Raw genomic sequence first — 24,229 nt, 5'->3', positions numbered from 1 at the left:
TGACATATTTCCTTCACTATGCCCCCCCCCCGAATTAAACCCAAACAAATAGTAATCATATAAACTAAGCTTGTTAATCCTGTTTGGTCCTTGAAACTGTTAAACATCTTAATTATGCTGTATGCTAATTTACTGCTCACCCTCTATCTATATGTATGGACCGGTAATTTCCATTTCATTGTATCTGAAGAAGTGTGTGAGCACACAAAAGCTTATACCTTGAATAAAAACTTTGTTGGTTTTAAAGATGATACTGGACTCAAACTTTGTTCAAAATTAAACAGACAAACAAAACGATTGCAGTAGCGTGGCCTTCAGATTGCCGTCTGGATGTCTCTAACCTCAACCGGGGATTTTTTTAGCTTGTCTATACAAGGCATTTTAAATTTCAAACACATTTCAGTGGAATATTTTTAACCATCTCCCTTCCAGAAAAGCAACATATCTATTTTGCCTCCGGCACAAACAGCCTAAATGCACACCAGATACTGAGACATAGTCCTGGAGTATTATTTTCGCCCCTCTCAAGAAGTAACCCAACATCAACTGCAGGAATAAGGATCCATATCACCAAAGATGATTACTAATGCTAAAACTGGAGTCAAAAACATGGAAGGAGGGGTTCATAGTTTTAAGCTACAATAATGCCACCTCCCTGCAATCATATTAAAATCTATTTCTGTTTTTAAAATGAAAAATGAAAACAGCAAAGTAGAACATAAATAAGCAGTAATAACCATGTCTGGGCTTTCCCCCTTTGGGGTCAGGTGCCCTGGCAAGCACTTGTCTATATATACATTGTGAGAACGGCTCAGAGGCACCACGTTCTCTGACCCACACAACAGTTGCCTGAACTGGAAAGAGGCCTAAGCAGGATTTGGGCAACTATTCTGAAATGGAGAACAAACCAAAAGAAACAAAAAACACCAATTCTATTTAAATGGCTTCACAGATATATTGTCACTTCTCTCTTATGCTACAGCCAGTGCAGTTTGATTGACAGACTGGATACCCAGGTCTGAATCATTAGACCACTCACCTTTCCCTGAGTCTAACCTGCCTCATATACAATGGCAGTTGAGAGAACAAAATGGAGGAGGGAAGAATGATGGTGTAACCTGCGTTGCGTCCCCAGTGTAGGTTTGCCAGTCTCCAGGTGGGGCCAGGAGTTGGTCCAGAATTAAAACTGATCTCCAGACTACAGTGATATAGTTCCACTGGAGAAAATGGCATCCTCAGAGGGTGGACTCTATTGGCCATTGTACCCCACCGATGTCCCTCCCCTTCCTCAGACTCTGGCCTCCCCAGGCTCCACCCCCCCCCCAAGTCTTCAGGAATTTTCCACCCGGGAGTTGGGAAACCTATTCCAATTGGGAGAAAAGTCAGTAACCAAACAAATAAATAAATAATGTTGGAGGGATTTAGGAATCCTAAAGGCTGCCCTTTTGCCCACAAGTTAATCGAGTGGTAGGAAGTACTGTATTCAGTATTATTCACATCACAATTCACGAAACTCTTTTCTGACACACCGTTTCCTAAGATTTTCATACAATATACATTTAATTACCTGGATTAGTTACTTAACTATGAATCCCTAGCAAACGACTTCCCTTGATATTTCCCAACTCCAAAACCGTTGAAAACTCTCCCAGAGATAACAGAAGGAGAAACAAAATCCATTAAAGTATGCTAAAGTAACGAAGGTTATTAGACTTCTGGGATTCTCCTTTTGTCTCTCTTCTAAGGAGCAGTAGGATATTATTTCAGCATAGATTTTCCAGTGCAGACACACTGGAACAACTTCACTTAGCCTTCCATAAGTTAAGCGGCTCTCCCCTAATTCTATTGTCACATTGCTAGGATAACAGTTTATATAGCCTTACCCATTTGCCCTGTATTGGCAGGGAAACTCCTGCCCCCATTTTTCTCCTACACTTGCTCAACGGAGCAGTGGGAGAGCTATGGGGTAGGGCCATCACTGCATCAAGCAACTCACTATGACTTCCCCCAATCTCTGTGGTCTTTCCTAGAGAATCACTCTGCACAGTGAAATCATTTCCGGATCTTCACCCAGAGATGGCATTGTACATCACTGCACCCCCCACCCCCGCCCCAGGTCCCTGGATTGCCACACACAGGCCTGGCAATCGTGGCAGCTTTTTACCCAGGCGTCTAGTTACAGGTTTATTTACCAGGTTTTTAATGGTCTGCTCTGTTTTTACAGATAACTTTTTAAAGTATTTCAAATGGCTTGCATATTATACGGTGGTTTTTAACTGTAAGCTGCCCCGAGCAAGACTCTGAAGAGGTGACACAGAATATTCTAAATAAAGAAGAATAAAATAAACACAGTTACTGTGCAAGATAGTATCAGTGTACTATTATTTAAACTGTCAGGGCTTTCCCTAAAGGTTCCAGAAACTGTTGCTTGAGTTCTCAGCGACCTCCAGTCCATGCTGCCTCGCAGAACTACAATTCCCAGTCTTCCCTGGAACTATCAAATCAGTACTGCACTGCACTTGCGCCTTTCTGGACAGTGAGAAGAAGGTTACCCGCCAATTTATCTGAAACTCAACATTGGTGCCCTTTATGAAATAGGTCACCCCAGAAGTGGCTTTCTATTCCTACAAAACTGTTACCAAACCATATGAAATGAATAGCATAAATCATCAGAAATGAATAGTTCTGAATCATTACATACTTCTGTCTCAGCACCATCTCTAAGCAAAAGCAGAGCAGTGCAGGGCTTCGATATCGGTCTTGAATACTAGCACCCACGATACCTTCATGTTTACCATTAACAACAAAATCCAGAAGAAACTCCAGCCTTCACTAAACCCAGAGGACTGACTTTGGTGGTGACAGTGGTTGAAAAGTGCCATAGTTGCAGCCGACTTACGGCAACTCCATAGGGTCTTCAAGGCAAGAGACATTCAGAGGTGGTTTGCCACTGCATGCCTCTGCGTAGCAACCCTAGACTTCCTTGGTGGCCTCCCATCCAAATGCTAACCGGAGCTGACCCTGCTTAGTTCCATAGACCTGACTAGATTGGGCTAGCCTGGGCAATCCATGTCAGGGCATCAGACACCTAGTTATTCCAAGCCATTTTCTGTCTGCAAAGTGTGTTTTTTCAGCAAAACTTTCTTCTCCTTTAAATTGTGAGAGGGTAAGGAGTGACTTTTTAATACTATCTACAAAACCGCAGGCTATTCCCCAAGGTTTGGTATGATGCCATTTTAATCACAAACAACTCCTTTTGCACGTCTCTGAACAGAGCGTACTCGATCTGATGTGGGTAAGGCTCAGTGGTTACGGTATCAGACTCTCCCATACATACTGGATGGCTTTGGATCAGTCACTTCCTCTCAGCCTAACCTAGTCATCACAGGGTTGCTGGGAGACCAGCAGTGCCCTCCTAAGAACACTTTCATATGATTAAGCCTCACTGAATAGACCTGAGCAGGCTCTCTCTCGAGTAGACCTGTTTAGGATTGCGGTGTAAGAGGAAATAGGGGAATCAAGTATGCTGACCCAAGTTTCTTGTAGAAAGGGGGGGGAATTGGGTACTGTCAGCTGAAACCAAGATTCATAAACGGGGAGCCAATCTTATGAACAGACTCTCATCTTCTCCCCTGTCTTTCAAGTTACAGGAATCTTAGTTCAAAACAGAGGTCTGAAGTGGGTTTGCGAACCACTGTTAACCATGGTTTCCACTGCACATATATAAAATACAAAGTAGGGTTGCCACTGCCAGGTCCAATTGTTGTGCTGGCAGGGGAGGGGGAGGGACTTTCCAGGAGTCGAGAGGAATGTCGCAACACCCTGGTTTTTGAGCAAAACTCTATGGAAGAATTTGCTTCAGATCATAGAGTTTTGCTCAAAAACCAGTGTCACCCCCAACATACCGAACGTGCCTATGTCACTTCTGGTTTTTGTAGGCACATCACAATGATTTCAAGGTTCCTGTCGGTAAGAGAGGGTGGGGTTTTTTTGGGGGGTGAGAAGCACCCGAAAGTGGGAGACCCCCACCTGCATCGGGCAGTCTGGCAACCCTAACACAAAGCCATGGTTAGTGCTGTAGACAGGAGGAGGAAAAACTGCTCAGGAGAAGGATGGGAAAGAAGAAAGGAATCCACACCAACAAGGGTGGTTTTCGATTCGTAAGCCATAGCTTGCCAAGAGCCTGAGCCACTATTACATCATGCTCAGGAAAAGTCAGGGTTTTTAAAAAAATAATATACCCCTGTTGGCTTCCCCTTTATACACCCATTTAACGTATACCGACCATTTCTTTTTTATCTCCTTCATTTTTGCAGTCCATATCTTATCTTGCTTTAAACATTCCAATATATCAGATTGTATATATTCATATAAATATTTGTTCCATTTTCCTAAAGTCCATTTTGAGTTCTCCTTCCAACCATATGCAATCACTGCATGCGCTGCTAATAACATTACTTTGAAAATATCCTGATTTTGTTTCTCAATTCTATGATTTCCCAATACACCCATAAATAATAAATCTACATCTATATCCAGGTTGACTTTACATAGCGCTGCTATTTCCCCCCCGTATCTTTTCCCAGAAATCTGTCACCTTTGGGCATTCCCACCATGTGTGAGTACCACCCTTCTTTTGCATTACAGTGTCAGCAATTAGGTTTCATCCCTTTTATCATATATGCCAGTTGGGCAGGGGTTCTGTACCAGGAAAAGTCAGGGTGACTTGCATTCACATTACAGGAGAAAAGGGAAGGAAGAGGGAACTCACAAAACCTGAACAATCTTAACAGAAGGCAGGCTTCAATATCAATGCGCGCCTACAAATTCAACTCTGAACATTATAAAATACCATTCTAACAACACAGGAAGACACCCCTCCCAAAACAGGTTGTTCACAAAAAGGTTTTCTTTGCTATCGGACATATCTATAACTAGTATGCAAATTTAAGATGACCCCTTATTTTCCTTGACAGAACTTCCATGGGGGGGGGCTAGTTTTCTAGTCAGGTAAATAGGGTACCTATGCTCACAACACTGTTTTATCACTACTATTTAAACAGCACATCTGATAGGCAAGGCACTCTAAACTGCTTTCTGCTCCAGCAATTCTGCAGCAGGTGGGTAACTCAAAACGCAACTTGCCCAAGGCCGCCAAATGACACCAGAATAAGGCTTCCATGCAATTCTCCCAGATACAATCTAGCGCTTTGTCTCCACTTAACCACAGTTCACTGATATGTTCAGAAATGTATTCACTGATTAGCAGAATTTGGAGTCCAAGCTGAATACATAATCCATATAGACCACATTTATTCTCCACATTGTGACATGTTCTCTACATTTTGACCCAAGATTCTGCACTGTATTACCCTCTGTGTACATTAGCAGTAGTTTACAAGTTTACTCTATTTCTGGCACCTACTGGGAATCCCAAAGTGCAATTGGGGCACCAAACCCTACCCTCTGGCTCAGTGATCAATTAAGCTTATTTTCATCTTACTGATGGGAAACAGCCACAGGGATCATGATCAGCTTACAGCAGACATCAAGCTCAATACATAGACAAAAACCTGAGCTGAGATCCACTGTTTTGTTGTTCAGATCCATTGTAACTTACACCAACTATCTATCCATTGGTCAACAGTAATGCTTTGCTGCTAAGCCAATATGAAATCATCCTCAAACTATGGGCTGTTTTATTTGACAGGCAAAGGAAAAGTATATTGCACTTCCAAATGATGTTAACAGGGCACCTTACAATCAAGCAGAGGTACACATTCTTTGATCTGGAGACAAAGCAAACAGCAGTCCCATATTTGCAAGATTTTTCTTTTTGGTACAGTACTGATTCACAGGTTAATAGGACCCTCTGAAGAAGAAAAACGACTGACCCATGATCAAAACTTCTAAGGAGACATGAATATATATTACAAAGAAATAGGAAGTTCAGGCTGAGTCATCTCTGAAAAGGATTTAGTCCACTGAAGGCTTGAGGGTTCAAATGAACGACACGACACACAGATCTGCAGAAGCTCTCTCACCCAGCCTGGACCAGCAGTGTTTTATTAGAGAGGGCTTTTCTCTTTTCCCTCCCCCCTGCCCCGTATATTGAAAAGCTACAAGCAGGCTTGTGAACTAGAAGAACAGGATGTGCTCTGCCCACACAGCTCACCATCTTATCTTTTACCCGACTCTAGCCAAGTTTCTTCTATCAGTGGACTCAGCAGATGTAACTGCGCACTACTGTCTAATCTCCCTGTGGGAACATAGAACTCCGAGCATGCCTCCAGAGATTCCTCGTCCCCACAGTCCACAGCAGTGTTAATATACCACACTCATATTTTATATATATTGGAGGCATAGATTGCTTTCCTATCACAACTCTACATTAAGCCATGAAAGTTGTCACTTCGAGAGGATTAGCTGAACACCTTTGTGGTGGAGCTATGCTAATTCCCAAAAGACTGCATTCATTTCCAGCAGAAATGCATAACACTGAAGATTTATCCCCCTCTTCAATGTTTGCATAACAAGACGATTAAATGCAGACATTTCTTGCCAAGAATCTCTACAAGGTCACATTTAAAAATCCGTATGCAACGGAAAAGAAACCTAAGATCCAACTTACTCTTAGTGTATTTATTTGTCACCTTTCTTCCTGAACTGGCCCAAAGCAGCTTAACAACAACAATAAAAAATACAAAAAAGACAGAACAGAAGGAAAACATACAATTCAAATAAAAGAAACAGATAAAATAACCAATCATATATTGGACCCGGCCTGGAGCCAATGATCATCCAAGGCCACAGGCTCTGGGCTAAGCCCCAAGAGCATCTCCCAACCAATGTTCCCTCTAAGGTGTGGAGTCTTGTGAGCAAAAACTCTACTTTGTGAGCTACTGGCATTAAAGATGTGAGTGAGCGATTTGGCTACTGCATAAATTAGTTTGCTCTGGAGCCATCCTTCCTGAGCTAAGGCAAAAATGTGTGAGTCAGAGGCTAAAAAACTGTTAGCTAGCTCATGCTAACTCAGCTTAGAGGGAACATTGCTCCCAACATGGGGAAACCACCATTCACATTTAAAATGAGGTGGCATATGAACACTTCAAGCTGCCTTACACAGAATAAGACCCTTGGTCCAGCAAGGTCAGTATTGTCTGCTCAGACTGGCAGCGGTTCTCCAGGGTCTCAGGCAGGTGGGTAACTCAACTCCTCTGACTTTCACGTCACCTACCACCTAATCCTTTGAACTGGAGATGCTGGGGACTGAGCCTGGGATCTTCTGTGTGCAGAGGCTCTTTCACTGAGCCAGAGCACCACACTGGTTCTTCAAACTTTGACCACAGCTGATTTTTTTTAAAGGAGGTGGGGGGAGCTATACATGTGTACAAAATGAGAAGAGCATTTTCCAGAACACTTAGAGGAAGGCTTGTCTTTATGCCAGTTTACAGACAGCTTCACGCATGACATTTTTCACAGAGAGGCTGGGAAGCCGCTAAATGCATCAGGGGGAAAATAATGAGGAAGCACAAACAAAATGCTCATCTGCCTCTGCAGCTTGCCACAAAGAGGAATAAACAAACATTTGAGAGGGTGAAAGGCAAAATTTATGTGTTGTTGTTGGAGACTGGATGTGATTCATCTGTGGTCAAGCCATGCTAGAAATGTGTAAGATTTCACTATTAGTGGTCAATGTTCAGTGGTCACTTCCCAAACCAATGGTGCACCTCTGTCAGGGTGGCTGAAGATGGGGGTGGAAAGTTGTCTACATTACCCAGTCAACAGGGGCTGACCACGTCCCAGAGGTCCAGTCCAAAGAGAATTCTAAAGGAGCAGCAGTCAAAAGAGTAGTTAAAACACAACACTAAGAAAGGTTGCATAGCTCAACTGAAGTACAGCAACCAGATGGTAACAGTAAACACAGATAAGGAAACACTCTTTTTGGGAGGAGAACAGTGCTAATACTCTTGAATCAGAGAACTGTGCTAATACTTTGAGCGCCCTAGTGAACATGACACCTATGGCCCTCGCTACTGTGACCATGTGATGTCATCAACTGCCAATAGTGCAGGGTGGGTCCAAGAACAGCCCTTTCTGTGCCATTCGTGCTGCTGTCACTGACCTACCCCTCAACTTTCTATCCAAGTATTAGGATCTGTCCTAAGATTCTTATCTTCATTCACATAATCGTGTACTAATGGAATGTAAGTGAATAAAACAACATTGGTCCTGCTAAACCCCAGAGAGACAATGAAAAGGCTGCAAATAAGTTTTTAAAATATTGGCAACAGCTTCACAGGGGTTGGCCAGTTTTGGGGGGTGGGGATGGCCTACTCATCAGAAGGTGGCTCAGGCATGAGCCACCTCATGCCAGTTTGGGCCCAGATGATTTCCCAGCCTGGCCCAGATGATTTCCCAGCCTGGCTTGGCAAGCCATCATGGCGGCTGGGCAAGAGGGCCCTGGGATGCTGGCTGCACAGGCAAGAAGGCAGCGTAGTCTCCTGTGCTCATACTACTTTCCCCCTCCATGGAAAACGGAGGGAGTACTGGAGGTGGGGATGTAGCAGTGGCCACTGAAGCAGGGGGATTGGAAACCAGCAGGCCAGACACAATTCCTCTGGGGCTCATAACTGGCAAACAGACATTACGTTGAGAGTAACTAGAGTGCCAGATGAGGATCTGGGAGAGCCAGGCTCAAACCCTCATTCTGCCATGAAGCCAAATGGGTGACTGTGGGCCAGTCATTCCCTCTCAACTTGACCAACGTCACAGAGTTGCTGTGAGGATAAAATGGAAGGGGGAGGCGGATGCTGTATACTGCCCTGAACTCCCTGGAAGAAGGGAGAGACAAACGGTGTACTGAATAAGTAATCCCTAGCTTTATATTTGGAGTAGTGCACAACAGTGTAAGCCGCCCAAACTAAAAAAAACAACCAAAAATGAAAGCCTCTCTGCTTAAGCACAACAATTATAAAAAGTACATTTCAGCTCTGTTACTGTGGCTGGTTTTGCTGTTCCTTTCTTTTCACTGTTTTTGGATAACTTTTTTGTCTTGGGCACCAATGCAGTATACTAAATAAAACAGGTCACAAGTTTCCACTGACAAAGTAGTAATTCAACATAACATTAATACTTGCAAGCAGAAACTACATCAGCATTCTACTTGTTTTAAAATTTGAGCAGTCCAAAAAATGCATAGGCATACTGTAATTTTAATAAAATGGCAAAGCAAACAGAAAACTGTTTCTTTGCAGCTCAACCTTATAACTCAATGAGATGTAAAAATTCCATTAAAAGCATTTTAAATAATAATATTGTACTTCTTCCAACCCCCACATTCAGGAGATAAAATGTGATATTTCAGCCTACGTCAATGGAATACTGATACTTGTATCATTTGGGTTCGTATGCAAAATGCCTCTTGGAAAGTGTAAGCGCAATAATTCTGAGCACAGATAGAAATTTAACACAGACAAAGAACGTAAATGAAACTCCAACACAACTTTAGGCAAAAATGAAATGTCCAAAGCCAACGGGACCCCATGAGGGGGAAAACTCAAATACGGAGAATCACACCAAAGGGCAGACAACTCACTCACTCTGCAAGCAGATGTGATGGCCACTAAGAACGCAGTCTTCAATGACAGTAACTTCAAACTACAGGTAGCCATAGGCTCAAAAGGCTTACCCGTCAAGAAATTAAGGACTAACGTCAAGTCCCAAGTCGGGGTAAGAGGAGGGTACAAAACTTCTTGGTTTGTGGATGAGAAAAAACTGAAAATCCATCTATAGACGGATGGTTCGCTGACACCGCAGCCAGATAAACCTTAACTGAAGAAAAACTGAGTCCCGGGTCCAATCTGGACAGAATAAAGCCAAAAATTGACCTCAAATCAGACGGGGGTGGAGGCAATTTAAGAGAAGACAAATACTCCAGAAATTTAGTCCACTTTCTGTCATATGAAGTTCTCGTAGACAGTTTACGACAGTTCAAAAGAACATCATTTATTCTTTTATCCATTACGGAAAGTGTATTTCCCACACTGTTAACTTGCGGCTCAGGGGGTCGTGATGGAGAATCTGATTCTCTTGGGCTAACAGGAGATCCAGCACCCGGGGAAAGTGAATGAAAGAGCCCTTGGACAGACGGAGTAGTACGGGGAACCAATGCTGACGAGGCCACCATGGAGTCACCAGCAGACTATGAGGTTTGTCCTGCTGTATCTTGACAATGACTTTGGGAATAAGCGGGAGTGGAGGAAACAGAAACACAAAGTGATGTGTCCACGAGATCAGTAGACCGTCTCCTAAAGACAGAGGATCCAACCCCGCCCTGGAGCAGAACAGGCGACACTTCGCATTTAGACGACTCGCGAAGACATCTACGTCTGGGTGGCCCAGTTGATTGAAGGCTGGCGAAAGGTACTCCCAATTGAGTTCCCACTCGTGGTCTGTCGCTCCTCCTCTGCTTAAAAAGTCTGCCTGAATGTTCATGACTCCTGGCAGATGGGCAGCCTGGATAACTGAATTCCACTGGAGGCAGTCCACCCAAATGCTTAAGGCCAGGCGACAAAGTGCTCTGGACATGGTTCCTCCTTGACAATTGAGATAAGACATTGTGGTCGTATTGTCTGTAAAAATCATAATTGCCTTCCCTTCCACCTTCCAGTGGAAAGAACGGAGGGCATAGTGTACTGCCAGAAGCTCCAGGTAGTTGATATGGTGATTCTGTCCCATTGTGCACCCACACATTGTCCGTCTGTGTGAGCACCCCAACCCCACAGAGAGGTGTCCGTGGTTATCGACACTGAGGGGACAGGGCGTTGGAATGGAGCTCCTGCAAACAGATTGGTTTCAGACAACCACTAATGGAGGGAATGGAGGACCTGTGGAGGGACTGACATGATCTTTTTTGGAGAATGAATCTGTGGACGGAACTTCTTGAGGAACCATAACTGTAATGGGCGCATGCGGAGACGTGCACACTCGATCACTGAAGTGGTGGCCGCCATAAGCCCCAGCAACCTTTGAATGTGATTCGTGTAGGTTGCTTTGGAACAGAACAGCAGACGGATTTCATGGCATATCGACTCTGCCCTCTGATGGGGTAGGTAAGCCCGAGCGTCCACAGAATCTATGATGGCTCCTATGAACTGTACACGAGTAGCAGGTTGAAGCATCGACTTCTGCAGGTTCACGAGGACTCCCAGAGATGCAAGGGTATCCAGGGTAAGACTGATGTGTTGAAGGAGGACCTCTTTGGATTCTGCAACCAGTAACCAATTGTCTATATATGGGAAGATTTGAATTCCCTGTAGGCGTAGATGTGCCACAATAACCACCATCACCTTCGTAAAGACCCTGGGGGCGGTTGAAAGCCCAAAGGGAAGAGCCTTGAATTGATAATGAGCTTCCCCGACAGTGAATCTGAGGAAGTGTTTGTGACATGGATGGATTGACACGTGGAAGTAGGTGCTCGGATATCAGAACCGGTTCTATGGCATTTTTTAATGTGAGAGACTGGACCTCCTGGAGCAGAACTTGTGATGCTGGAGTTTGAACGAAATGGGTGAAGGAAGGAATCTGGAAAAACTCTATGAGATAAACTTCCCTTATGACAGAATGGACCCACTTGTCTGTTGAAATCTTTAACCACACATCGAGGAATGGATCAAGACGGGTAGATATTGCGGGAACGGAGTCAAAGACTCTGTTTAGAGGCTTTCAGTGCCTTCTGCTTGTATTGTCCAGAAGGTGAGATTCTTGCCTTGTTCCCAAAGGGACGAGACTGGGTAGTCGGTGGCCTTTGCCATTGCTCCGTAGGCGATTTGTTATAAGACTGTCTGTGAGACCACGATTGCCTAGACCATTGTTTAGGCTTGTTATATTTTGAGGAAAGGGAGATCCCTAGACTTTTAGATGTCTTAATACTTTTGTCCAACTCTTGTAGGACAGAGTCAGTGGTGGAACTAAACAATCCAGTACCCTCAAAGGGAAGGTCTTCCACTGTAGATTTAGTATCGTATGGTAGTGATGACGAGCGTAGCCAAGTGTGTCTACGCAAGGCAACTGAAGTAGCAAGAGTTTTCCCAACGGACTCTAGGCTTTGTTTTGCAGCACTGATCTGATGTTTTGCGAGGGTCATACCTTCGGTTTGGATTTTCTTTGCTTGACAGCAGAATTCTCTAGGAAGGTGGGAGAAGAATTCGGACATACGCTTCCAGAGATTAAACTGGTAGCGACCCATACATGCCGCATAGTTGGATGTTTTTATGCCCATTGCTCCCAGTGTATAAAACTTTCTTCCCATGGAATCTAGTTTCTTTCCCTCCTTCTCAGGTGGAGCAGAATGACTTGATTTTCCCTTTGTGGAAGAAGACACGACTAGGGAATTCGGTTTGGGGTGGGTGAATAGGAATTCAACCCCTGCCTCTTGAATCTTATACATGTGATCTAATCTCTTAATAGACACAGTGAGAGAAGAGGGATGAACCCAAAGATCCTTTGTAGTTTTTAATAGGACTTTAGTCATGGGTAACGCCACTGAAGATGAAGTGCCGGCCTGCATAATGTCGAAGACATTGTCGTCCACCATTTGTGATATCAAAGTAGTAGTCATGGACAGGTCTAGTGCCATCCTTTGAACAAAGTCCCCATAGGATTTCACGTCTTCCGACGGTGAAATGGGAAGTTCTGCTTCCACATCAGGAGGCGGAGAAGGCATGTCTATATCATCCCCTTGATTCGATGTATCATCAGAACTAGATGAATCCTCAGGTGGTTCCGGGGAAGGAACGGGCATAATTGGAGGTACATCTGTCAGTATCGACGGGTTCGGCGGTGGAGGCAAGGCTGGACACGGGCTTTGTGACGGTATCGATGGTCTGGAAGGGAGATCTCGAAATTGCGATAACCTGGACGACACCAACTGACGATCCCACTCCGTCGGGGGGGGGTGGCGGCGGAAGGACCCATGGATATGGGTACCGATTGCCATAAAGATATTGCCCATTGTCGCTGATCCCAAGTTAGGGGAGGTGAGGGAGGTGGTCGGTGTTGATCATCGGCATCGTAAGCTGGCGAGGCTTCGATACACTGGTGTATCGACTGCTAGACTGCTCAGATTCTGACAATGGAGCCTGTTGCGTGAGGTCCATATCTAGATCAGAATCTAGAGGTTGGTTGCGGTCCAGAGGCAAGGAATCTGGGGCACGACCTTGACTAGCCGACACCTTATGGACTTTGGATTTTGTGTCCCTTTTAAGCTTGGAAGGCTTAATCTTGGTGTCTTTGCCCTGCTTCCGGATCTTGGAAGGTACGGCATCAGTTAACCCCTGCTTCCAGATCTTGGAAGGTACGGGGCTGTCGCTGGTCGATATCGACCGTTTCGGTGCCGAAGCATCAATAGCGACTGTCGACGTCGAAGCTCCCGAAGCTGGAATAAGAGCGTCCGGAGTCAAAGTAGACATTGAGGCATGTCCCAACGTGTCTAATAGCGACGAAGACTGTGGGGAAAGAGCTTTCTCCATGAGCGCCAGATGAAGTTGCGCAGCTCTATTTTTCCGAGTTTGATTGGAAAATTTTTGGCAATGTCTGCACGAGGAAACTCGGTGAGATTCCCCTAGGCACACCAAGCACCTAGAGTGTCCGTCTGTGGGGGAGATTTTTAGTCCCCAGGACTTACACCGCTTAAAGAAACCCCACCGCAGGGCCATAGGCCAGCGGAGGGGAGATAACTCAACTTTAAACCCAAAAGAAAATACTAATTCTAAGGAAATATAAAGAAAAAAGGCTAACTAACACGGTAATTGGAAAGTGAAACTAGCACTTATCAGACCGAGGCAAAAAGGCGTCCTACCAGCGCGGCGGTCAGAGAAGAACTGGCGGGATCTGCGTGCCCTTCCTTGGTCATGTGCAGTGGAGCCCGGCACGTGACCTAGGAGCAGGAGCGAAAATCCCTTTGGCTTGCTATCGGTACCGAGCAGGGTCAGCGCAGGCGCAGACTATCCCAAGGGTGTGATGCACAGAGACCACGCAGAAGATTTTTATCTTCTGTTATATAAAACTCATTAAAAATGTTTTACATACTATCTAAAATGTGGTTTATAACAAGGTGGAGTGCAAATGCTTAGTTCTCTCTCAAGTAGTAAACCAGTGCCTGGACTACCACAAGCGGGAACACAAGAATGCTGAATGCTCCCACCCACTGCATAAAAAAAGTAGAACCCCGGCAGAAACACTCCAGCCTGGCTTTCCCTCCTGAAACATTCGCCTTCTTCACATTAGATTATTTTTCTCTGGGGAGGGAGAATGTCATCATATGAATATGTCTGAGGTGGAGCAGCCCACATGCTTCAGCAAGCATTACGCCACAGACTACCACCAGATCTCACCAAAGAACATGATTGCTGGTTGTAATCACGTCTGACATTAAGCACGTATGATCTCCATACACTGTAATGTAGCTAGTATGTGCCCAAAGCGAACCTTAGAAACATAAGAATATCTCTATATCTATTTCTCAAGCAGCCCCCCCCCCCAATCTGCAGAAGCCTACATCTGCGGATCGGGGCCCCATTCACCCAAAACAGATTTTTCTGCAAACTCGGGTGACCCCCCTCAAATTTACAGAAAAATCTGAAATCCTAAAAAAAATACATTGGAGGTGACCTGCAGCACCTGCCTTGGCGCCTGGGAGCTCTGGTAGACCTGACAACGGCAGCAAATAAGCCCAGGAACTCTGGCAGGCCTGACGGTGGCGAAGCAGCCCAGGAGACACAGCGGGCCTAGCAGTGGTCGCAGGAGTGCCCAGGAGCTGTGGCAGGCCCAGTAAGAAAATGAGGGGGAGATGGAATTCCCCCCATGAGTCCCGTGGGCACACACTTTTAAAAATTCTGTTTGTATAAACAGAAAGACAAGTAGCTCTGCCTGAATCCCACTCTCATTAATTGCAGGGGACTTCTTGCTAATGCCTCTGTGGGATGGCACTGAAGATACCCTTGAAGATTTTTCTGTGTCCAACAGCCAGCTAGGGGGTTGCCCTCTCCAGGAGATCATGGAGATAACACAGGTCATTTTTTACTGGCGCAAACATTCAGTGGCACAGGAAACAGAGGGGGTAAGTTCTAGCTGTATTCTTAAGTAGCATTTCGCCGCCTGGGTGGAGGGGAACAGAAACAATCTTCAGAGCATATGAAGATTTACCAGGTTAAATTAATTAACCTGGTTAAATACAATTAAACTTTATCTCTTCCAGCTGCAGAACAGAGATAAAAGCCAATGTCCTAGATGACAGCACAAGCGTTATCTTTTAGCAACCCGACTTCAGTTATTGGCTGACCTTCAGGAGTCTATTAAAATAAATAAAATTACAAAGAATGTTTGCATAACTAATACCAGACCCAGCCTGTTAGGAAGTGCTTGCCAAAGGCTACATAGTCTTCACCTGAATTCTGAAGTTATTAATCAATACTAACATGAATTTATAAAATCTTGCCCACCGTTATTTTCTGTCCTAAACCTGCCAGCAATTTGACAGGCTCTTCCGTTTCTCCTGCAGGAAGCACAAACTGCTGATAGTGGATTGTGGATAGTGGCCAAAGGGCACAAGAATCCTGCTCAGGCACATGCAATATTCATACTGGCATTCCCCCAGCCCTGGTTTTGCTCATCAACTGTTATCAGAACAGACTCTCAGTAATGCACTAATCAAGTGTGTTCTTTACTGTTGTCTCACTAGTCAGTTAACTCAGTGATACTCAGTGGCTCAGGAGCCAAAAATGTGGCTCGCGGACATGCCGTCTGTGGCTCTTCTAAGCCCCATTCCACTGATGCGGCACACGTCTTAAATTCCAGTGAAGTGGGCAAGGCCGTGGCATGGTAGAACTTGTGGTTGGCAGGCAGTCTGCACCTTTAAAAGGATGTCACTCCATCCAGAGATGGAAGCATAGCAGCCATCTTCTCCAACTGGGCCACCAACCTTTCTTTGCTGCCTCTCCCCTCTCATCTCAGCATCTGGACAGCTACAGGGAGGAGAGCAAGTTTGCTACAGGGAAGAGAGAGTAAAAACACCACCGCTTGGGAAAAGGCTGAGCTAGCCAGTGGGGTGATGATTTTTTGATTCACCTGACTTCACGGCCAGCTTGCTTCTTCTCTGGTCACCTCGTGCAGGAAAGGGTGGGATAAAAATCTAACTGTATTATTTTTTTGATTGCACATGATCAAACTGCTCCTTAATTTATCTTCATATTAAAACTAGGTTAAGGGAAGCAGCAATGAAATACACATATCTGGGGGGTGGGGTGGGAATGACCACCACATGATTACAAAAGTAAAATCATAACACAAGTGAACCATCACACCTGTTGGCTACACAGGGAAAAGTAATAACCAAAGACCAGCCCACTTGCCTGACCCAGCAAAGGAACCATTTCAGGATCATTTAGGAGTGGCAGTTAACATTGGTGAGTTAACAGGAAATAACTGAGTACAGTGAAGCAGATATAGACATGCTGTGAAACAAAGAGGGAAGAATGAAATCTAAAGGGAAAACTGCAGAGAGAAGCGAGACCTTTGCAGAATAGAATTTACTTACTTTGCATCTGCATAAACAGCTATAATTGAACTGAAACTGTGGTTCTGCACTGGAACAGTATTACATTCCCGCAGAAATCCAGTAATGCAGCAGAGTAAGAGCTTGCTACACAGAAGAAGAAGAAGGAGACGAAGGAGAAGAAGGAGGAGGAAATTGGATTTATATCTCGCCCTTCACTTGGACACTCAGAGTGGCTTACAATCTCCTTTCCCTTCCCTCCCCACAACAGACACCCTGTGAGGTAGGTGGGGCTGAGAGAGCTCTTTCGAGGACTGCTCTTTCAAGAACAGCTTGCCCAAGGTCATCCAGCAGCTGCAAGTAGAGGACTGGGGAATCAAACCCGGTTCTCCCAGATTAGAGTCTGAGCACTTAACCACTACACCAAACTGGCGCTCTGGATTTCTGGATTGCTGTGGGAATGTAGTACTATATTCATTCCTGTGTGGAGCCACAGTTTCAATTCCACTTACAGTTGCTTGGGAAAAGAAATAATTTGGCAGTGCGGAAGGGTTGTAGAGAGGCAGTAGCTCGAGTGTGTTTGACATCTTCTGGGTAAATGAGTTTAGGATTGGGCTCCAAATGCGGGGGTGGGGGGGAACTGTCCTACCCACTGTCATTCCAAACACTGACTAAAATGGGTAAAAGGCCATTTCAACTTCACCTTTCTGTATTTCACCTTGTACCAATTGTATTTCACCTTGTACCAAGGAAATTCATGCTGATAAAAATTCACACTGGGGAGCAACTAAAGCAATGAAACCGGCATGCCATCTTCCAAGCCATTTTGCGAGAGCAGCCTTTAACAGAAGTACTGACGATTTTATAATGTTGCTTTATTACATTGGGGGTGGGTGGGTTATTTTTCCATTGAAGCACACCTCAGACTAGGAAAAACAGAGCACACGAGAGGAGAAAATGACTGATAAATAAAATATGACGACAGGCCTCATTTTCTATGCAGCATGCAAACAGCTCCATGCCTGTAAAATGCAAATGGGTTTTGCTTAAGCTTTGGACAGCTGATGAGCGCTGCTGTTAACAGCCGGAAGAATAACTAGAACCAATTTCCTCAGGCTTATTGGACTTCTTCCTCATAACCCGACTCTCGGGATTATGCAGGAGGCCCATTTAGAGGGGGAACATCACTATTTTCAGAAGAAGCACCACAAGGGGGCCATAGTGGATGAGCTGATACACTCAAGCACGTGGGAGGGCGCTGGCAAAGCGGCAGCGGCAGATAGCATCCAGTATCTTAATTTTTTGGCATTTAAATTATCCTCGCTTGTAATTAGGTTTCAAAGACGACCATAGCTGGGCTGAGTGATGTAAAAACCGTAACTTAAGAGGATTAAAAAATGAACATAAATATAAGCAGCAGCAGGCTCAATTTGCCACACTTGAGGCTTTAACATTGTTGTTGTACTAGCTGTGGCCATTCTCCATCTGCAGAGGATTCTATTGGTAAGGGAACAGAAGTTGAGCAGGCAGCCATCTTCCAAGTGTATTTGTTCTCGAACTAATTTGGGCTCTTTAAAAAACAAAACATGCCACAGTTACAAATAAGCAGCTCGTTAACATTCCATTGCTCAATACTGTATTAATTAACATTCTATTCATTTTGTTCCTAATGGCTTATTTTACTACAAGCAGTAACTAATTGTTTTATTACAAGCAGTAGCTAATTGGGTTATCACAGTTCAGAACAAATGAACAAGAGTTAGAAGATCAACAAGAAAACAGCTCAATTCAGAACACTGTGCTAAACCAGGAGTCTTCAATCGCTCCAGACTTGGGACCAATGCTTCTTTCTAAGCTGTGGCGTCTTGTGAGCAATAATTGTACGTTGTGAGCTACTAGCATTACAGTTGTGAGCGAGAGATTTGGCTACTGCATAAATTAGTCTGCTTTGGAGCCATCCTTCCTGAGCTAAGACAAAAATGTGTGGGCCGGAGGCTAAAAATCTGTGAGCTAGCTCACACTAACTCACCTTAGAGGGACCAGTGCTTGGGTCTCACTGCTAACCTCAAGCTGGCAGAATGGGGCAGAATGAGCTGCATGCATATGACCAAAATATGACACCCCCCCAATCACATAACAGGAAAAGAGGGTCCAAAGATAGATCTCATCAACATCATCAGGACGGTAGGCAGCTGAGTCCAGGAAATACAAGCCATGCACCAGATGTAGATAGTGATGATGAACAAGCCAAGGAGGCGCTGTTTCCACCACTGAACAACCTTGCCTCGTCCTCCTGCGTGTGTGCAATGAGGGGCAGGAGGCATGGCTTTCTAGATATGCACATTAGCAGTTTGCCCTGTCAAAAAATAGCAAACATAATATGGAGCCTCTATGGGCTCTTGTGACCCAACAGGTGAGGCTTCAGAACCCACCTAACCATCCTATAATCCATGGGTTGAAGATCACTACCTTCATGGCCCTGACATAATTCAGTTGAGCCTCCAGCGAATATCCCTGATCTCAGTTGTTTGGGAAAGTACAGGGTTCTTTCCTAGCAGGCAGTTTTCCTAAAAAGGAAGTTAAGGGTAATCTCATTTCCAACTGGGAGGCGCTCTCCCCCCCCCTTAGAAGCTTCCATCGTTCATCTTTTGGTTCTGAAATGTAATTGTGACAATGCTCACTGCAGAAATGTTACATCCAAATGGTCACCTGTGGATGCTTTAATTTATTTCCTAGATAAAGTCTAAGCCATATTCTGTATATTTCTCATTTATGTTATTCATGTAATGCTTGAATGACTGTATTCGTGGTATCAAGGAGAGCAGTGGAGCCTACTGAACTGATTCTGGAGCATCTAAAAAGAATCCTGGATGAGGAGGGGGGGGAATACAGTGACCCTTCCTAAGTTATGAGGCAGCTGTGTATCAAGTTACATCCGTTTGTTCTCATTGAATTTTGCAATCTAGTTCTTGCTCATTTACTCGGGTAAACAGTTTTCCACTCCGCACTTTGTTCATGAGGAAAATACACAAGGAATTGCTGTCTCTCCTACCCCAGTTTGATGCCTTTGCATTTTTTTCCCATTGGTATTCTGAAAATGATAGCTACCAATACATATGCACCGTGGGCTGCCAAGAACAGGAAAGAATGTTTCATATTTACAGTATTCTTCTTCCCAGTCGACTATAAAAACTCAGTTCAGTCATCCTTAACCCCATTTACATACATATCCTGCATAGATGTGTGAGCAAGAGCTGATAAGGAAGAGCCAACATACATTCACTTTAAAAGTAAATGTGGAGTTTAAAATCACATGCTCATCTGTAGGCATGATGGACGTAACATGAGAAATGTACCCAGTGCATGTGCATTAATTGTAACCACCTTAACACTTCACTATGTACCGTATTTGGAAAACCATGGGAGTGGAGTTGGCTCTAGTTCAGAGAGACCCATTCTAGGAAAGCAAGTGAACTATGCAACCATTCACAGGAATCCCCTTAAGGATTTTTTTAAAAAAAACCAGCTGTAAGAAAACAGCAAAGAAGCCATGTACTTACTAGAAAGGACTGTTGTGAGGAAGATATAATCTGAAAAGGAGATCAGACCGCATTCTCCAAGGGCATAGAATATGCTGTCCTCATCTGCAAACTTCTCTCTTTCCTGGGAGATTTTCTATTTCAAAAATATCCAAGGGACCACATTCCCAAGAGGAAAGAAAAAACAAATCCAGTCAAACAACCAGGAGTGAAAATGGAGCTGCAGTTTTTATATCATTTGTGTTATTGCCTCTAGCCATCTGTTTTCCTCCATACATCCCTCCTATTACCATACAAGATACCTTTCCAGCCTTTAAAACTCTCAGATGTTACTTGATCATCAAAAGTTTAGACTCAACCAGCCTCATTCTGTCTCTTGCAATGCACCCGCCTCCTAAGAAGAGCCGACTCAAGAGTGTGCCTTCTGGTTCTGTGCAAACTGAACAGGTTGGGCGATAGGCAGGCTACTCCAAGGGCTCTCTGGGACTATTTTCTACAAGGAATTTCACTCACAGGTTGGTGCATCTTATTAAAGCAAAGTTACGAGTACTTGGCATCGAATGCCTAAGTATTGAGTATCCCACCAGCAACAATCCCACAAAATAAGTTTCTCACTGAAGCTTTACAAAGCAGTTGCTTCTGCTGTAACACAGGCTCAAATGCAGACATAATGCTGTCCATCTCTTATGCATAGCTTAGGCTGGAAGTGGGCGGTGGTGGCTCGTGTTAACTATGGTTTTGTATTACAGTGACACAAGCTATGCTTAATGTTAAACATGCTCCCCTCCTGAAACCAGTAACTGTGGCAGTGGCACGGCCTCTTCAGCTGCATCTTTCTGACTTTCCTTTCTATGCAGCATACACCTATGTGTCTTCCTCTAAACCCCAGGCAGGCCACTGGATGGGCATCCAGTATTGCTTGTGCTGTGGAGCTGCCCTGATGTGCCTCTTTCACTTCTCACAATGCAAGGGCAGAGGTGGCTCATGTGGCCCAGAACAACAAGAGGGGCCCAGAACAGAGGAGAAAAGGGGTAAAACATCCACCCTGCATTTAATGGGGGGGGGTGTCTCTTTTCTTCTGGGATCAGCAGGAGCAAAAGGCAGTACTGAGAAGGAAGATGCGGAGGATGACCAACAGCCAGCCATTCTTTGCTTTCTCGCCATGTGGCCCAGCCAGCCATTCTTTGCTTTCTCGCCTTAAAGACAGGCAACAAGCCTTCTGTTCAGTGGAGGGTATCTCAGCCAGCAGTGTGAGAGCTGGTGGAAGGAACATCTCCCTGGAAAAGGGGAAATTACCAGGGAGATCTCAGTGAAGGGAAAAGGCTTACTGCAATAAAGGTATCTCTTGCCCATCATGCCCTACATACCTAGAGGGGAAGGCCAAGGTCCCAGCTGCTCTGCAAGACCAGGTACACAGGAGCCTAGAGAGCACCCTGCCCACAGAACAGGCCACCAAAGCATTCAGCTGTAGCTCCTTCCTTCCTTCCTTCCTTCCTGGACCAAGTCATGGCCATGTAGAAATGGTAAACATGGTTAGTAGGTTTGCAAGCAAAGGAAACCCGGTTAGCATTAACCACATGTGTCAGTGCATATATGGAAGCAGTTTTGTCATTAAACATACCAGACACAAAAGACATGGAAGAAATTGCTTCAAAGAGTGTCTGAGCCCACCTCCTGATTTTTTTAATCATGATTAAAAGACTGACATCATTACATCTGTAGAGGGCCACAGTGAGACCAAGCACATTTTTAACAATTTTAACACAGAGCCCTTTTGATTAGGATAGTGCACCTCCATGTTTCCCCATCTACTGGACTGATTGTTAAATAGACACACCAAATTTATTTTTTACACCTCTGCAGCTTTAAAGACTGAAAAGGAGGTAGGCAGTGGGTTAGAGGGCAGGGCCTACGTTTTCACGCTGGCACTACTTCAGAAGTATTAGAAGATGTCACACACACACACACACACACACAAGGGAATTGAAAAATATTAAAGGATTAAGTCTAGTTGTGGTTAATGTACATGAAAACATGCAAGCACAAAAGCACAGAAGTTGCAAGCTTAAGTTGAGGAGTGGTATTGGGGAACAAAGGACACCACCAACAGCACACCAGGGTCCAGTTATACAACTGTCCCCCTTCTGTTACCTCTGTCTAGCGAGGATCCCATCATATACAAGATAAAGGAAAGACAATTTGTTAAGCAGTGACACTTAAAGCACATGGAATACATCATCGCATTAATTACATTTGAAGAGCAAGGAAAACTGGGAGCAGTTAACTAGTTCCTGTTAAGTTCTTGTAGATGTTAATGGTCAGCACTTCAGAAACCCAGCAAGACTTGTATCTGCTTTCTGTCTAGTAGAGCTGATGGTACTTAGTGAATAGGAGATAGTCTACCACATAATTAAAGGTAAAAATGAGACCCATTCCCAAAGCCACTATGGAAAACAGTAGTCAGACTAAACATGCAATTTGTAATTAAGCCCCAAGTTACCCACCAATAACCAATGTGCACTCAATCCTTATTTTTGTCAATGAGAGATGGTATAAAATATTGAGAGATGCAAACATCAATCGGAACGCTTTTTGGGAAACTAGAAATGCATCCAAATCATACGTAGAGTCAAGAACATTTTCGGCAAGTAATGTTTCCCTGTCACCCCCCCCCCCCCGCTCCCTTTTGAAGTTCTTCCCAATAAAGAACTTCCTAAGGAAACACTTAAGAAGCCTCTCAAAATAACCAGAAGCTACCAATCACATTAAATGTTAAAAGCTCTCTTAATGCAAGCAACCTACAGCGATATCTCTATGATCCTGCAAAATACTTCCCCCGATTCTGTTATCATGACTATATATTCTCAGGCAGCTAACACTGTGCTCAGCATGTTTTGATCCCATTAAGATCAAGGCAAGCTGATTTTAAAACTGAAATCAGATGAAGACTGCATGGCCGACACACTTATTCCCTATCAGCTATATTTGGAAATATGCACTATGACACAATAGGCCTATGAGAATTGTGCTCGCAAGATCAGAAAGCCGATATTTAAACTTTAAGGTTTCAAGGTTCTGAATTATGCATCATTCTTCTTTACAGAAACAGAAGCCAGGATGTAAAGTGCTTGGGAATTCTTGACTCCCCACCAATATTTTAATATAAGATCTAGGTGCCTTATCACAAACTCCGAGTTTCAAATAAAGAGTATGTTGCGCAGCATGGGGAAGGCTTGTTCAAGTAACACATCTGAGGGTACCTCAAAACTAGCCACAAAGTTCTATGGAATTATGTACCTTATTACAGTGAAAAGCTTGGAAGCTCCCTCTAACGCAGGATCATAGACATGGTACAAGGATCAACTGGAGGACCATTAGCTTGCAGGCAACATGAAGGGATCTTGGAAGCTCTCTTGGAGTTATAAAATCTGAACAGATTTCATATAATGCCATTGTATTCACATTCTTCTGCTGCTGTAACCTTGTAAAGGCACATTTCCCCCCTGCATTTAGGATGCTAAACACACTTAACCTGCAAGTGTTTTCAGTGGGATTTTCCCCCTGTAGTGCACTTTTGCTGAATTAGCAATACAAACTTTTTTCTCCGGTGCATATTTGAAATTAAAAATCACTAGAGCACTATTTCAAATGAGCACCCTGATAAGTGAAAGACAGGAAAAAGCCCCTCATCAGTAATCAGGCTGTATTTCCTTGTTCCAATTTTTATTTTTGAAGATACATTAAGAAAGTGTACATCATGGCCATCAGAAGAAAAAAACAGAAGAGATTACACTCAACTATTATTTTCTTAGAAAAAATCTTATGTTAGGTTGGGATGTTGTGGGGGGTTTTTTATTGTTGTTTTTGCTAGACTTGATTCTCTAGTTTTTCCTTGCACTGAAGGCAATAGTAAAACACAATTAGCAGTCAAACCTGACCAGAACGCAACATGCAGACTGGTGTTATCATTCCTGAATGCCACACTCCAAGTGAACACCTTCCCACTCCTTCTGCAATTCTACCAACTCTATTAATTTTACAGATATAAAGTCAATTGCTTGAATGCTCTCTATTAAAATTCATTTTCTCTTGTGTATAAAACTGAATTAAGAAGCTCAATACCATCTTCCCCTGA

The 24,229-nt window shown here is 44.1% G+C and overlaps 1 protein-coding gene across 3 annotated transcripts in view; it reads right to left on the bottom strand.

Annotated features, from left to right (window-relative positions):
- MICU1 (mitochondrial calcium uptake 1) overlaps positions 1-24,229 on the bottom strand; it is a 267,507-nt gene that overhangs the window by 133,282 nt on the left and 109,996 nt on the right. For 2 of the 3 annotated variants that reach the window (XM_015410185.1, XM_015410186.1), the window contains 2 exons: positions 22,246-22,251; positions 20,116-20,230 (listed from right to left, as the gene is read on the bottom strand). In XM_015410185.1, coding sequence (XP_015265671.1) covers positions 20,116-20,230; positions 22,246-22,251 — 121 coding nt within the window. The remainder of the gene's footprint in view (positions 1-20,115; positions 20,231-22,245; positions 22,252-24,229) is intronic. The other variant, XM_015410187.1, reaches the window with a different exon arrangement.

This window comes from Gekko japonicus, unplaced genomic scaffold (genome assembly GCF_001447785.1).
Source record: "Gekko japonicus isolate JY-2015 unplaced genomic scaffold, Gekko_japonicus_V1.1 scaffold889, whole genome shotgun sequence".
Taxonomy (NCBI): Eukaryota; Metazoa; Chordata; class Lepidosauria; order Squamata; family Gekkonidae; genus Gekko; species Gekko japonicus.
The sequence above is the reverse complement of the archived record's forward strand: the minus strand, read 5'-3'. Positions and strand labels throughout refer to the sequence as shown.